This window comes from Plasmodium chabaudi (genome assembly GCF_900002335.3).
Source record: "Plasmodium chabaudi chabaudi strain AS genome assembly, chromosome: 3".
Lineage (NCBI taxonomy): Eukaryota > Apicomplexa > Aconoidasida > Haemosporida > Plasmodiidae > Plasmodium > Plasmodium chabaudi.
This window is the reverse complement of record NC_030103.2, coordinates 166,919-183,209: the sequence shown is the minus strand read 5'-3', so window position 1 is coordinate 183,209 and position 16,291 is coordinate 166,919. Positions and strand designations below refer to the sequence as shown.

The window sequence follows — 16,291 nt, the reverse complement described above, 5'->3', positions numbered from 1 at the left end:
CGCACATATATATATTTTTCTTAACATTTGTTTAGTTTCAAAAAGTTAACAAAATAAAATAAAATAATAACCAAGCTATTCTTAATATGTTTGTTTTAACATTATTCTTCCTTTGATAAGTTTTTTAGTATTTTATATTACTTTATTTTTATTCTAAAACTTTAAGTTCCCTTTTTTACTCAATATTTAAATTAATATTGCGTATGCAAATTTGATTTTTTGTCGATTAAAAACTTTAGCCAAACTTTAAATGCATATTATTTTTTTTCTCATTTTTTGTGTCCCTTTTAGTGATAATATATGTGCATATATTATCTCCTTTGGTTGTCAATAAATATGAAATAACCATATACTTATTTTTCTCATATGTATATATACACACATTCTTAGCAAATGGTCTTTACATGTCTACAATTTGTCATTGCATGCATTAGAATAATATTATTTGTATTCATTCTTTCATGCTTACGACTTTTTAATTTGGTACATTGTATTTTTTTAATTTTTGGATATGTTTAAAATGGAAATTGTAAATGAGGGGTGGGTCTTTAAAGAATCGAAATATTTAAAAAGGTTAAGAAAGAGATACATGATATTAACGAAAAATTTCATTTGTTCTTTTAAGTCTGAATATTATCAAGGGGAAAAACCAACCGAAGTAATTTCAAAAAAAAAAAAAAAATTAATTACATGTACATATCACTAAACTACCTTGCCGTTCATATTATTTTAAGTTATATCAATGGCTATTTTTTTTTATTCCTTTGAAACGACACAGATATTGTACTTAAACAAATTTACGGAATTAACATCAATGGATGATATTAAAAAAATAAAATCAATATCGAGCGAGTTGGGCTTAGAAGACATACATTTGTTTAATGTTTGTTACAACAACAGAAAAATTTTATTTGTCACAATGGATAAGGACGAAAAAAACAACTGGATCCGTAATAATTATATTTATCATACTGCACGCTATTTATTTTTTTTTTTAGCTATTTTTTATTTTACTTTTTTTCGTTATTTTTTGCAGGACATATTAGTAAGCAAATGATCAGACCCACAGTATTGGTGAATGAGTAGGAAGAAGGATATTTAGGATAAGGAATAAATTCCTTACATCATATTCAATGTTTTATGTTTTTTAAATATATGTTTATTTATTATTTTGTTGTTTTACATGCACACATACACGCATATGTATGAACAAAAAAAATAAACCTTAATTTAAATGTGTTTGATATATATCTATTATAGATTAATAGATATTTTTTAAAAATATTTTATGAAAACAATTTAAATGATAATAAATTAATTTGGAAATGTGGGAATCAGATAGTTATCAAGTTTGTTATTTTCGTCAAAGTTATATGCACATAAGCAATTTAAGTTTAGGTAATTTTTCAGTTCCTCTTTTAGCCTACATAAGGAGAAACATATATATATGCATGCATTTTTCAGTCTGCAATTTTGTCTTATATTTTTTATATTTAAACTTACTTGTTGTCTTGTTCGTTTTCCCGAGGTTCATCAACTTTTGTTAAGAGATTTAAAATAAAAGATTTATCTTTTTTTTTGTCGGAATCTTCTCGTTTTTTTTTTGATAATTCAGGGACATATTCATTTATTTCATTAATAAATTCGTTTCTCATTTCGTCTGTAATTATTATTTGATCATTATTTTTATAAACATTTTTCAACTCTTCAAGCGATTTTTTGTCACCTAAAAATTGTATTTTATATTAAGCCTAGTTAGTAGTAGCCTAATTGTTCATGCAGTTTGTGTTCAATCTAAGCTTATTGCATACAAAATTGTGTAAAGCACTTTTGTGATGTCTCTATATAAAGAAATGGCGGATTGCCTTCTTTCCCTTACCTTTTATTGCCTTATATTTAATTTCGTCGCTTTTGCTCAAGCTTACTTTAAAATCATGTTCGGAAGTTTTGCTGTCTTTCAAGCTCTGGTAAAGAGTGAAAAATCAATTGTGTGTGAAAGATAAAGAAGGGGAAACATTAGAAAAACACTAGCAAGCAATTTCTTTACAATTCTTGTTGAGTTTTTATGAAAATTACTTCATAAGCCTTTACAGCATCCTTGAAATTAACATATTTTATAAAGAATGTGTTACTATTTTTTTTTCCGAAATATATGCCATCCCCCAACAATGGACCATCTAAATTGGAAAATAAAAAAATGAAATAAACAATTATAAGCATGCCATATAAGCATAAAACTAGTTTTTTAATTTATATAATAAAACAAAATTATTACATTTATTAAATATTTCTGTTATTTCAAATCGATTGATATCCGTTGGAATATTTCTACATACTATAGTCCCGTTACCATTAAAAATCTGGTTCATTTATGAAATAAAATTTGTAAAAAAAAAAAAAAAAAAAAATATATTTAGCTAGTATTCTATTTAATAAATTTATCCCCTTTTCAGAAGTAAGAAAATGCAGACCATCATATATTCATTGTGTTATATTTAATTTTGAAATCGCTTCGATTTTATTATTTTGTATAATTATAATATGTACATCAATATTAGTTGGTAGTGGTAAAGAAATAAAAATTAACGAAGCTAGTAAAAAAAAAGATAATTATGTAATTGTAAAATTGTTTTTTCATAATTTATTATAGAGCTAGCAATTTAAAAAAAATATAAATGTATGCATATGTTGAGCCCCACAGAAAGTAGAAAAAAAAATACGATCAATATTTTCCTTCTTATATTGCATAGTAGAAAATAAAAAATATTTCTGCATGGTCTCCCATTTTTATTGTGCAGAAATAAGCCAAAATAAGCATACCACATGTAATATATTAACACAATTTTTATGCTCTTATAGCATGACCAAAGGGGGGAATATCAATTTTTTTTTTTTTTTTTTCCTTTTTTCTTAGCATCACTATTGAGAGTTGGGAAAGACAGTGATAAGCTAGCTAAAGGTATGATATCCTTTTTTATGTTTTATAAAAATTAAAGAAAAAATTGAAGTTTGTTTACCCTTAATTAAACTTAAAAAAATTGACAAATAAAGACATTTACTATAGGTACATATATATATGTATGCATATTATTGTGCGTACTAATAATTGTTCTCATTACTTCATATAATAAATATATAATATATGTATGGTAAAAAAGCGAAAAGCCATATATGCACACAGATAAATATATACAATTTTTTAGTAAAAATGGCTAGCTGTTTTAGTATTCCATTTGGTATTATAAAGTAACCAATTTTTGTAAGTGGTACGATGTATAAACTATTGTTGGGATTATCCTCTTTTTTGATTTTTTTTAATATTGTAATGGTGTGTGGTCCGAACTTGGGTAACATAAAAAGTAATTATCTTTTTTGGTTTCATTAGAATTGATAATCTCTTTGAGATAGTAGAAATGTTCAAACAAATATGGACGTTTGTTTTGATATTTTTTTTAAAACAAAAAATGACAAAAAAACGAGAAATCGAAACGAAAAAAAGGAGGGTATGAAAATGTGATTAACCATGGGAATATAAATAAACATACCCATGCAGACTTAGTCAATTGTAAATTTTAATTAAGATGTATAAGTTATAAATTTCAGGTTATTCTTCATCTAAACCATCTCGACCTATTAAATCTTCTTCAAACTCATTGGGTTCATCATTTTGTTCATCTTTACTATTTTCGTTTTCTTCTTCATTATCTGATATCATTTCTTCAAGACCCGCCAATTCATCTTCCCCTAATATTTTTTTTTTCGTTTCGCTTTTTATAATACCTCTAAAAACATGTTTAATTTCGTCAAGTATAAATCTTAAATCGTTTTTACGAATTCTAATTGTATTTACATCCGAAATGGTATCATAAATGATGTGTTCTGAATTTGAATAAGCAATTCGTGAGAAAATTAAAACCCAATAATCTTTTTTATTTAAAGGTGTAAAGCCATATAAAATAGTATCCTCTGAATCGTTAATATGACAAACAATTAGATGATATGTTTTATATTTATCAGTACAATAAGATTGAAATGATGAAAAAAACGTGGAAATAAATTTAAGTTCAAATGGATGACTATATGTATTTTTAGCTGTTTGTATAATATCCATATATATTTTAAAATTTGAAGTAATATTTACAACTTTTTTATTACTCTCCATAACTTTTTTAATTAATACACTTAAATAGGAGGCTGCATTTTTATGTAAATGATCTTCTATAAGTTTATCATAAATTTCAGATTGTTTCAATCTATCTTTAAATATATTAAATAAAAAATCGGAGGTCTTTAAACAGTTATATAAATAGGTTTCCATTTTTTTATCTCGGTTAATATATACATATATAAGAATTAAAATAAAATAAAAACTATCACTATTATAAAGTAGATAGGTTCTTCTTTTCCAACCTAATGTGCTCATTGGTTTTATTATTTTTATTAAACTTTTTAATTTTACTAAAATTTCATTTTGTTTTTTTAAATCTAACTGTCTAAAATTTCCAGTGAATTCTTTATTCTCTATATCACACATAGTTCGAATTTTATTAAAAGTGTTTTTTACATTTTTATGATCGTAAATATAAATACGTTCGTCTATTTCTAGTGCCTCATTCAAAGAAATGAAGGAAAGCATAGGAAGTAAACCCCTTTCTTGTTCAAAAGAAACAAAATTATTTTCAGATATATTTAATATATCATTGTATAAATTTTTTATTTGTTTATTATAATATTCATATGTTATCTGATCTGTTTTTAAATATGATAAAAGAGATATACTTGAAATAAATATGATTGATGATGCATCATCTTTATTTATACATTGAATATATGGATATAATAGTAAGCACATACATTTATTTTCTTCTTTTACAATATTATAATGATCATATAATTTTTGATAATTTTTTTTTTTTTTAAAACTTTTTATTTTTCGATTATCATCATCAATATCTATATCACTATCATTGGATTTTTCCAACGATTGACATATACTCATAACTTCATTATGTTCTGATTCACTCATTACTAGATCCCATTTTGAATTTTCTAAAAAAATTTCATGGAACGGTCTCTTATTATCTATAACATAAAATTTTAAATATGCTGAATAATGTTTATCTAAAATATTATTAAAAAAATTTCCTATCTCATCATATATATTTGTATCTGTATTTATGTGTGAACATATTCCAATTAATATAACACAAAAAAAATAATCTCTATAGTATTCTTTATTTTTTAAATATATATCATCATATTTTTTTAATAAATTAAAAATATCTTCCTTTTTTTCAACTCCATAACTATATACATTTATTTCTCTTTTTAGCTTTTTATGAAAATGTAATATATGTTCTGTACATATTGAATCGATATTATTATAATAAAAAACAAAAATATTAAACTTAAATTCTTCATTCTTTCGTTCGGACAATTCTTTTATTTCTTTATTTATTCGCATGTAGTGATTAATAAATTCTTCTGCCTTTATAAACCCCATTTTGTTTACAACTTAGAGAGATGTGCACTCTTTTGGGTGCTCTATTTTGCTATTGCCCTATCTTAATATGGCAATTAATTTTTCAAAAATTTTCCGATGTTTCAGATTGTGCAACCCTTCCGGCGTCGCTAAGTGTTTGTGTTATTTTGCGTGGGCTCGTTCCAGCGCTTCAGCAAGGAAGCATCCTGGTTCGTCTTTAGATTATGATCTTAGTTTTGTGTCAACGTTTCAGGGTTTTAATTTTTATATTCATTTTACTTGATGTAGAAAAAAACGATATCACAAAAAAAAATTCAAAGCGAAAAATGGTACTGCATAAATAGAAGTCAAATCGTGGCTGAGAAATATCGTGAGCCCATTTTCTGTATCGTGCAATGTGATAGCACAGGATTGTTTGTTCACGCTTTTGATTAGAGCAGTATTATGCGAGCCGCTTTATGCTTTTGCAATTTTTTGTAATTGATTAAGGTCGTAGCGATTGAAGTCGTTTCTTTTGTTACACTAATTTGCGACAGTGTGTATATAAATGAATAGATGGTTAGACAAACGGATGGGAAGTAACAAATTAAGTAGGCATAAATGTATAATAAAAAGTAGATATATACATGACTTATTAGTAAACTTGAATTATTTATATAAGCATTTTGCCACTAAAGAGGGATATGCTTATTTTGATTTTTTCACTGTTTAACTATTTTCACTCTCGTTTCTCAAAAATATAAAATTTGATAATATTTATCGTCTTATAAAGAGATATCAAAAATAAAAAAGCATTTCGAATTTCATATAATGGGCTTCCGATTATATATTTCATATACACACATTCAATAAATATATTAACGTATGTACTATACACTTTTATAGTGCTTGCATATATTTTTAATTTAAAAAAATAAAATAAAAAACTAGTAAAAAAAAATTAATATATATACAAATAAAAATATGAATTACAAAATTAATAAGGCGGCAAATTCCTAAAAAAATGAAAAGGAAAATATTAGGAAATATAAAAAAATGTAAAAGAAACGCGAAAGAAGAGAGACAATTTTCATAATTCTCAATTCGTTACTCATTCAGTTTATATTTTATATAATAATAATATTATTATTATAGTTTTATTTTTTTATTTTTGGGAGATATAAAAAATTATATATAATTTTAATGTCCTGTAGATGGCCCGAGAGGGATTGAAGTACCCTTACTCGATTCCTTTTTTTTTTTTTTACTTATACATTTCATTCAAAAGTGCATATAATAATATATGAAACGATTTATTATATATAAAATATTTGCGTCAAGTACTTTAGTATTACTATTATATATTTTCTTATCGCTAAAAATTATTGTGCTTGTTTTATTTCGAAAAAGGGAAGCACAATTTTGTAAAGAAATGTTAATAAAAAACTATTTATAAATATATAAAGTCGCATATTTTTTTTTCAAAAATGTTGATGAAGAAACAAAAGAAGTATTATATGATTCTTAATTTAATGTTTCCCTTAACATTTGTAAAGACATTTTTCTCTGCTCTTCCTTTTTTTTACCTTTCATAAAAATGTATAAAAATTTTAAAAAGGTGGAAAGGCTTGAAAATGTAAAATAAAAATTTGGTGAAGCAATAAAATAGTGTAATACACTAATATAATTTAAATAAAAAAAAATAAAATTAAAATATTTCCCAATTACTCTCTAAATATATGAAAATTATGATAAGCCTATGCAGCTAGAAATGTAGGGAAGAAAAATACATATCCTTTGAATATCTTAGAATATTACACAGGATTATAACAATATAGTTATATTAACAAAGTAACACACATATATACTAATCTATGATTGTGTGTTTTTTTTTCAAGCCATTTTGACCATATAAGAATATATACAATTTCTTAGACGTTATTTATTACACTTAAACAGGGTTAACACTACTAATTGGTACATAGTAAAGAGTGTATAAAATTTTCAAAAATTATAAAATATTTTAAATTTATTGCTACATAGGTAGTATATATATATTACACATTTACTCCTTATAAAGCTTGTGAAATTGTAGCGGTAAAATAAATCAAATTTTTTTTTTTTTTTTTTTTTATTGGTAAATAGCTAGCTATATTTTTTTATTCTGACTTTGTCATAATATTTATGAACAGTTGGAGATTAAGAAAAATGCTCATGAATTTTCCAACAAATGACTATATGCATGTATGTACTACTTTTTATATAGCTAAGAGGCTTCACTTTAGTCTCTTTACGTGTTCTTTACATAGCATGTAGAAAGAGTCTTGTTTCTTTCCATATATTGGATTATTATGTATGCCTATTTGTTGAAAGCTATGTTGGCTTTTCATATGCTACTAAAGAAATGGCTATAAAAACTGGTTTTCCATTTTATTCTAAATGGCATAAGGTTATTTTGTCATATTTGCCATATTTATCATGTTTACCATATCTGCCATATTTTTGAAATCCAATTTTAAATAAAACTGTATGCCAATTGGTACGAAGGAATGATAATAACAAGTTTGGTGTATGTCATTTTGCCAAATTTTTTTTTTTTTTTTTTTTTTTTTCGGATATTAATAGTGAAATAAAAATATGCATATAATGGAGATCCATCCTATTTTAAGAAAATATAAAATAGAAATTTATATTAAATATAGTATTTAAAAAGTGGGATATATTTTCTTTTTTTTTAGTAGGAACTACATTTAAAATATTTCCAATCATTTTGTCATTTTATTATATACATTTTTTTTTCTAAAATATGTTATTAACATATTAAGCTAATATAATTTTACTTTTGCTTAGCTAGCTATTTGTTTTTTATTTTATTTTTTAAAATTTTTTTTTATAAAGCCTTTTGGTATTATTAAATTTAATGGCAAATAACAACTTACATGGCGATATTCAAGATTTAAACCTTGGCCCAGGTACGCATAAGCATGCATAAACATGTATATATATATGGCTTAGTTTGATAAATTGTTTAAATCATAAGAATGGATATTATTTTTTTTTTCAGAATTTCAAAACTGCAAATGCTTAAACTTGTGTGAATTACAACTAATTTTGGGCGATCAATTAAGGCTGACTTCAAAAAGAAACGAAGATGCTCAAGCGTAAGAAAAAATATATTTTTTTTTTTGATGATTGTACATAAAAGACAATAATACATTCTTTTTCTTTCTTGAATTTTGTAGACTTATAAGATCTTCATTTGATTATGCAAACAGATTTGCAACAATAAAAAATAGAAGTTCAATAGTTGATATTAGAACAAACTTAGAGAGAATAGGAGAATTATATGAATATGAAATAGCTATGTTAGTAAACCTATTACCTAAGACAATTTTAGAGGCACGATATTTTATTCCATCCTTAATTAGACTAAATGAAGAAACATTGAATTCAATATTAGAGCATCTCATAAGTTACAAAATGTATGTATCATAATTATGTAAGTAAACAAGATGGTCATATAAATATCAGACGATTTATATGCCCATGCTGTGATTGATCATGATTAGTTAAAAAGTTTGAAGTTAATTTAATTGGGTATAGTAAAAAACGAAGAAAAATAAAGAAAAACAAAAATGTAGTATACTTACAAAATGAAAAATATTTTATGCACCACCCTACAAAGCGGATGAAATGTGTTTTTTTTATAATTATGTAAAAAAATAGTTGTACATATATTAATGCATTTCATTAAAAAACTTAAAATAGTATATGCAAACATATAGTCATTATTTATTTAACTATTTTTTGTGATATACAAATATGTTGACATCATAAAGCCAATGGGCAATAATACAAAATATAATAAAATTCAGTGTGCTAATATGTTTGAAAGTGAGAGCATACTTTTGTTATATAAAAAGGGTTTATAGTGTATTGCAAGCGTCAATTCGTTTTATTGTTCCTTCTGATAGTTTTCGCTTTTTTCTATCGGCTAACACGGGGTTGGGACAAAAGCGGGAATGGGTCGTTTTTACTGAGAACGAGTATATTATTGTCGTAGGAAATATAAGCATTTATATATCTAAACAAAATAAGGGACGTGATTATGCATAGGGTTTCTAAATAATAATGGTGTTGTGTTATTCCTGCCCATATAAAAATATGATGAAATAAAGATATAGGAACTTTATATATTTTATTTGGATTGTCTTTAATAATTTGATTCCACCAATCGACAATAATTTTAAGTAAATTTCTTTTTACAATAAAATGTATTTGATCTATACATTCATTTAATCCATTTTCAAAAAAATATTTTGAAAAGTTTTGAATAACATTATTATATAAAAAAATATTCCCTCTTTTCATTGAATATATAATATCTATATATATATGAAGGTTATATTTTTTTAATAAATTTTTTGGTGGATATATTCCTTTATTTAAACGTATAGATATAATGGCTTGTAATATTTTTTTTCTAAAAGCTATTTTATTTTTTTGTGAATTTGAAAAAGCCCATATAAATTCATTTTCAGCTTTTTCATATTCCATTTTTTGTAAATACAATTTTCCTAATTGGCATTTAAATAAGACAATAAATAATTTTGGAATATATGCATAGTTAATATCTGTTGAATTTATAATTTTTAAAAAACTTGATGTTATTTGCATATTATTTAATTTCATACATAACTTAATAGATTGAAGCATTAATATAACAAACCCTCCATGTTTTTCTGCATCCCCTTTTACTATACCAATTTTACCTCTTATAGAATTTAATACTTCAATAGTATATTTATTTTTATTATTTATATCTTCATTCTCATCACTAAATATATCATTCTTACTATTATTATGTGAATCAGCCAATGTACTAATATTATTTAAAAAGGAACATATAGACAATAAATAGGGAAGTAGCCATAAATTATTACAATATAGTTGAAGAAATGTTGATAAAAATTTACAACTTATACTTGATAACATATCCCAATTTATAGTATTTTTATTACACAATATTTTTATTATATTAAAATGGTCGACTATTAATTGCTCAAAGCTTTTTAATGAATTTCTTTCTTTTATTTTTTTACGTAAATCATTTTCAGTCATATTATCAATAATATATATATATATAGGTATTTGTGTTAATTTTAATATTTGATTCATTTTATATCCATTTTTCAATTTTATACATTCTTCTATACTATTAAGTAACGAAATATAGTTTGGGAAAATGTTCCTTCGTTTTAATTCATACTCTGGGTTCCTTTCCTCTAGCTGCCTTAACCAGTTTATTTTTTTGGTGATTGCATTTTCTTCGTTCAAATTCATTATGATTATGGGTTTGCATATAAAATATTATCACTATATAGAATCTTAAAAAAGTATACTATTTCACAAAAAATAATGATAAAAATCAGGATGAAGAATTAACCTGTTTAGCTCGAAATAAAAAAAAAATTAAGCAAAAAAATGCAAACAGCTAGATCGTTTGCTTATAAGTCATCTTCATTGTGCAACATTTGAAAAAGCCTATGCAAAAATCTAGCATACAAAAACTTATTTATAAAAAGGGTATACCCTACATTATATAGTTTCCGTTTTTTATTTTCGCGATTTTGTGGATGGAATGAATGTTTCCTCAATTATATATATATTATTGTGTGTATTATATTTATATTATTTTTGCAAATTATATTTTTTATATAAAATTACGTAAACAAAAATTAAAGAAATGAAAAAATTGATTAATGGAAATCGCCCTTTTCATTATATATGAAAATAAGCTATATCCAATGATTGGAAATACAATAAAAAATATTGGAAAGGATGGTGGCAAATAGCATAAATATAAAAATTTATCAATATTAAAAAACCTGAACATGTAAGCAGTAAATTAAAAAAAAATATGAACGAGTAATAAAAAATAAGCATTCACATGTACATGTCAGGATGCAGCAGCCATTTTTTCACTACTTCCAATAATAATGTAAAAAAAATATGTTATATATTTTATATACATTAAAAAAAAATAAAATAATGCAAAATTACGAAAAATAAAATGTAAAAAATATTAATTAGTATTTTTTGTTTGAAAAAAAATCGCGTAAGATAATATAATTTATGAAAATAAATTAGAATACGAATACACTAACATGCAAAATACGGTTTTTGTGCAATTAGAAAATGGCGTCATCGATCATATAAGTAATAATCACAACTAATGCATTATTTCTATTCTTTCTTTTTGTTAATAAAGAATATAAGGTATTATATGTAGAAATAAAATTCAATCAAGAATACCTTATAAAGCGGGACTATAAGCAATTTATATAAACTATGTATTGATAATTACATAGTAATAATCTCTATGAACTGTCAAATTGTTTATATATTTCGAGCTACTTAGAAAGTGTGAATTCTTTAAGCTAAACAAACGGGGTATTTATTTATGTTTGCAACTCATAGGAAATTATAAATTTGTCAATTTGGTTGCAGTTCAGTTAAACAAATATTGAATTCTCCAGGTTGATGGGAAAGCAGGTCTTTTATATTCTACAAAAAAAAATATGAACAAGGAATAATATTTTAGTGTATTAAAAAAGACTTTTGTATTATTTTAAAGTGTGCAATATAAAATTGCAACTAACCAATATGTTCGTTCCATTTTTTTCTATAAATAAAAGGTTAAGATCATATTCTTTTTGTAAATGGGATAATTTTCTACTAATGTAGTTTTTTATTTTTTTTAAAACATCATCCATATTCATATTTTCACTAATTTTCAGTGGTATTTTAACATTTATTTTTTCTGAACAAGTAAGAAAAAAAAGTGAAAAAAGGAAATATAATTATAGTAAAAAAAATAAAAAATATTAACCACAAAAAATGTAGAGCATATTGTATACATGTATAGGTACATGAATGTGAGCCTACCATTAGACATACAAAATGTAAAATGCCCATTTTCCGTTTTACGCTTTTCATGCTGATAATTTTTTTCATCACATAACTTTTTATCAATTTTATGAATTTCCTTTTGGTTAAGTAAATAAATATTCAAAAAGGATTCTTCAATTAATTCATCTGCTAAGAATGGGACAGTCTGCAATAAAAGAAAAGTAACATTTTTCAATAAAGAAATGTATAATGCATGTACAGAATATACTGATAATTTTTCCCAAACTTTGATCAATGTTTTTTTTATTGCTTGGTTAATGGTGTCCATTTTTTTCCATAAGTCTTACATTATTTATCAATAAAAGAGATAAAACTTTTTTTAACAAAATTTGCATGATACTATGTTCCCATATTAATTTTTCAGAAGCTTTAAACTCCTCCATCTAAGGCATTTGTAAATATAAAAATAAAAGATAAATAAGTATGTTCACACTTTTCATTTGTTCATGCAAATATTTGTATTACACATGTTTTGATAATACCTTCGTGACGTATTCGATATTATTTTTCATTATCGAGTCGACAAGAGTAGACGCATTAGAGAATGTTGTCATTTTATTAAAAATGTTGATATATCTAAGAAGTAGAAAGAATAATAAAATAGTGAAAATGTGGGCAGGTTTTTATTTCGGCTTTCAAATATATGTACATGCACTTTTAGTATATGCCTATATATATAACAAAGTTGAAAAAACAAAATTATAAGATAAACAATAGGTTAATAAATCTTTAAAATACCCTGAGATTGCTTCTATTTTATCCATGAAATTCAAATTATCGTTCTGGCGTTTTACCAGTCGAGTATATATTTGTTTATTGGCTTGATCATTTATATTGATAGACATTTTTTCTAATTCTATTTGTTGAATATTTTGTTCATATGTTATTTGTATAATTGCTTGATATATTATTTTTTTTGTTATACATTTTGAAAAGATGTTTAAATTTTCTTCTTCATATTGCATATTTGTTTGAGTAAAGGTAGTATGTTTATTATTTGTTTTTTCGTCTTTAATTTTTACATATAAAAATGATTTATCATTTACAACATTTTTTAATTCTTCATTTGTTTCTGTTATATTGGATGTCTTATCAGAATATTCTTTTTTAATTATTGGTGAGGTTAATATGTTTTTATAATTATTATAAGTATTTTTTTTATTTACACTTTTTTTTGTGTTTACAAATTTGGAGCTAGCTGATATGTTAGGTCTTGATTTTCCACTATTAAGCCTCGACCTATTGGGTTGTTTGCATTTTTTTTCATATTTTCCAGTATTTTGGGTAACTATATTTTGATTATTTTTTATTTTTAAATTTTTATTTATAAATGTATTGTAAATAATTGACTGAATTTCTTTATCATTATCAATTGGTACATCCTTTTCTTTGGTGCCTTTAAAATTTTTATTCTGAACAGGACAGGAATATTGATGGTTATCTTTTGAACGTGTGACATTACGGTGACTATTATTTGTTTTATTTTTTTCTATGGATAATAAATCTAAGACAACATTATTTTTTTCGTCATAATTTGGATTATGAGCATTTGTAGAATTTTTATTTTTAAAAGATTTGTTAATTTTCGCAGTTTTTTTATTTTCATTTAAATCGTTGTACACATAGCTGACACTATTTATATCAGCATTTATTAAAGTGGTGTCGATATTATTTGGGTCGCCAAATTTGTTAAGGTTATTTAAATTATTGTTATGGCTAGCTAGTATTTTAACATTTTTTTTACATGAAGGAATATCATTTTGTAAGTAGGTTTCTTTAGCTTGAGTTTTATTTATTTCTAAATTTCCTTTTGGTGACTTGTTAATATTATTTTCTCTGTCCCTTAAACTCATTTTGTTTTATTAAAATGAATTTTAAAATATATGTTAAAATTTGCACATTGGATGTAGAAATAAAAAAATAGATAAAAAGTGCATGACCAAATATAAGACTGGTTGACAATTGTATTATATTATTTTCAAAAGAAAGAATATTCATATAATAGCTATGTATTAAAAGTAACAAAAATTTAGAATCATAGACAAAGTAACATTTTTCTTTACGAATAAAATGAAATAGACTTTTGGATGGGGAATATAATCCCTCGTACATATTACGCTTTCTTGCGTTATGATATTAAAAGATATTTTAAAATTTATATAAAATATATATTGATAGTTTTCATATGTTTTATATATATTTGCATGATGTATATTTTTGTTTCTTTTTTATTGTGTGCATGTAGATAAGGCGTTTCAAAAATAAATTATTATGTATTATACATTTTTATTTTTATATGCCCCTTTCTCCTTGAAGACAAGCATTTTTCATGACCTAGCCAATTAGGAGATCATCCACACTTTAGAAAAAAATTAAATAAATAAAAAAAATTATAATGGATGATATATTTTTTGGCGTTTTATTATGCCCGAGAAGTTCATATATTTTCTATCTCTTTATGAAACATAATCATTTTTAGATAATGAAACGGCTCTAGCATGTCTATCTCTCCAATATTTTACTTATTTATATAAATGACTTTTAAAATTGATTTCTTAAAATTTGATGCGGTAAAATAATAAAATTTAAACTAGCCAAAATTCCAGTTCAGTGAATCCATTAGGTATGCAGTAAATAGCTAGCTTAAAAATGTATGCATTATTATGAGGTAAATATATATGTGCATCCTGTACATTATTTGTTTGTCTATATAATGAAAACAGGAATAGACAATAAATTTAGCTCCTTTTTAAAGTCGAAAAATGATGGAAGATATAATTAACCAAAATGAATGTGAAGAGATTGACAAAAATTATACAGGTAAGATATTTTATCATATATGTTCATGTTATATAAATACTTAAATGTGTGCATATATCCATTTTTTGTATAAAAATAATATCAAACGGTTCTTAATCAAATTAAAAGGTGTCGCTACAGTCAAATATAAAAATGGAGATAAATTTGTTGGGACCTTTTATAATGGAGAAAGAACAAATGGAAAATATTTTTATTCCGAAAATAGAACATATGAAGGCTCATATTTGATGGGGAAAAAAGAAGGTTTTGGAAAACTCATAAAAAGTTCAAACGATTTTTATTATGGTAATTAAAAATAAAAGGACAACAATAGGTACATGACAAAGGGGGTATTAGTCATGTAGCCATAAACTAGCCAACATGGCAATTTATATATATATATAGTAAGAGATATTCATTCTACATTTCTCTTTTGCATAATATTTTTTAAGGAAATTTTGAAAAAGGAAAAAAAAGCGGGTTTGGGTTTCAGAAATACCCGAATGGTGATTTTTATTATGGAGAGTGGAAAAACAATAAAAAGCATGGGAAAGGGATATACTATTTTTCAGGCTCCAAAGAATATGTAAAAAAATATATACTTATTTTTTAATAGATATTTTAGACTGTCCTATAACATAATCCATATATAATACATGCTTTATGATTGGAATTTCTTAATTATATGTATGGACATGTTTACATATTCACTTCTTTATATCTATGCAGTATTCAGGTGAATGGTGTAAAGGTAATTTTATTAGCGGGGCTTGGCACATTTCCGGAAATATAAAATATGTAGGAACTTTTTTCAAAAACAAGCCAAAATATAATGGAGACTTTTTTTTTTCAAATGAATCTAAAATATCTGTTTTTTATGAGCAATTATTTAATCTCTCTAGAGAAAATACAGATAATGAAAATAATGTGGACTTATATTGGAAATATCAATAAATAGTTATTTTATTTGATTCCGTTTTTTTTTCTAAATAAAAGTACATATGTGTGCAATGTATATGCTAGTTTTAAAAGAATGTGTTCTCTCTTTTTTTTATTTAT

At 24.1% G+C, this 16,291-nt stretch overlaps 7 protein-coding genes across 7 annotated transcripts; 3 read left to right on the top strand and 4 right to left on the bottom strand.

The window, feature by feature from the left end:
• Window positions 1-511: 511 nt before the first annotated feature.
• PCHAS_0305700 (PH domain-containing protein, putative) lies at window positions 512-1,086 on the top strand (the record flags this gene model as incomplete). The annotated part of the gene is made up of 3 exons (XM_733470.2): window positions 512-658; window positions 779-950; window positions 1,037-1,086. 3 exons carry the CDS (start codon window positions 512-514, stop codon window positions 1,084-1,086), a joined length of 369 nt encoding a protein of 122 aa, XP_738563.2.
• A 228-nt stretch (window positions 1,087-1,314) lies between these two features.
• Window positions 1,315-2,369, bottom strand: PCHAS_0305600 (RNA-binding protein, putative; the record flags this gene model as incomplete). The annotated part of the gene is made up of 5 exons (XM_016799567.1): window positions 1,315-1,423; window positions 1,504-1,726; window positions 1,880-1,964; window positions 2,077-2,177; window positions 2,276-2,369. The coding sequence occupies 5 exons, from the start codon at window positions 2,367-2,369 to the stop codon at window positions 1,315-1,317; spliced, it is 612 nt and encodes a 203-aa protein (XP_016653167.1).
• A 1,235-nt stretch (window positions 2,370-3,604) lies between these two features.
• On the bottom strand, window positions 3,605-5,503 carry PCHAS_0305500 (conserved Plasmodium protein, unknown function; the record flags this gene model as incomplete). Its single annotated transcript, XM_737615.2, has 1 exon — window positions 3,605-5,503. One exon carries the CDS (start codon window positions 5,501-5,503, stop codon window positions 3,605-3,607), a length of 1,899 nt encoding a protein of 632 aa, XP_742708.2.
• Window positions 5,504-8,381: 2,878 nt separating this feature from the next.
• PCHAS_0305400 (DNA-directed RNA polymerase II 16 kDa subunit, putative) lies at window positions 8,382-8,956 on the top strand (the record flags this gene model as incomplete). Its single annotated transcript, XM_016799555.1, has 3 exons — window positions 8,382-8,433; window positions 8,526-8,622; window positions 8,704-8,956. The coding sequence occupies 3 exons, from the start codon at window positions 8,382-8,384 to the stop codon at window positions 8,954-8,956; spliced, it is 402 nt and encodes a 133-aa protein (XP_016653166.1).
• A 492-nt stretch (window positions 8,957-9,448) lies between these two features.
• PCHAS_0305300 (PCI domain-containing protein, putative) lies at window positions 9,449-10,804 on the bottom strand (the record flags this gene model as incomplete). Its single annotated transcript, XM_731901.2, has 1 exon — window positions 9,449-10,804. The coding sequence occupies one exon, from the start codon at window positions 10,802-10,804 to the stop codon at window positions 9,449-9,451; it is 1,356 nt and encodes a 451-aa protein (XP_736994.2).
• A 1,152-nt stretch (window positions 10,805-11,956) lies between these two features.
• On the bottom strand, window positions 11,957-14,286 carry PCHAS_0305200 (conserved Plasmodium protein, unknown function; the record flags this gene model as incomplete). Its single annotated transcript, XM_016799546.1, has 6 exons — window positions 11,957-12,028; window positions 12,124-12,284; window positions 12,410-12,578; window positions 12,721-12,816; window positions 12,916-13,009; window positions 13,172-14,286. 6 exons carry the CDS (start codon window positions 14,284-14,286, stop codon window positions 11,957-11,959), a joined length of 1,707 nt encoding a protein of 568 aa, XP_016653165.1.
• A 909-nt stretch (window positions 14,287-15,195) lies between these two features.
• Window positions 15,196-16,186, top strand: PCHAS_0305100 (MORN repeat protein, putative; the record flags this gene model as incomplete). The annotated part of the gene is made up of 4 exons (XM_016799539.1): window positions 15,196-15,253; window positions 15,362-15,538; window positions 15,685-15,818; window positions 15,962-16,186. 4 exons carry the CDS (start codon window positions 15,196-15,198, stop codon window positions 16,184-16,186), a joined length of 594 nt encoding a protein of 197 aa, XP_016653164.1.
• Between the last annotated feature and the right edge of the window lie 105 nt (window positions 16,187-16,291).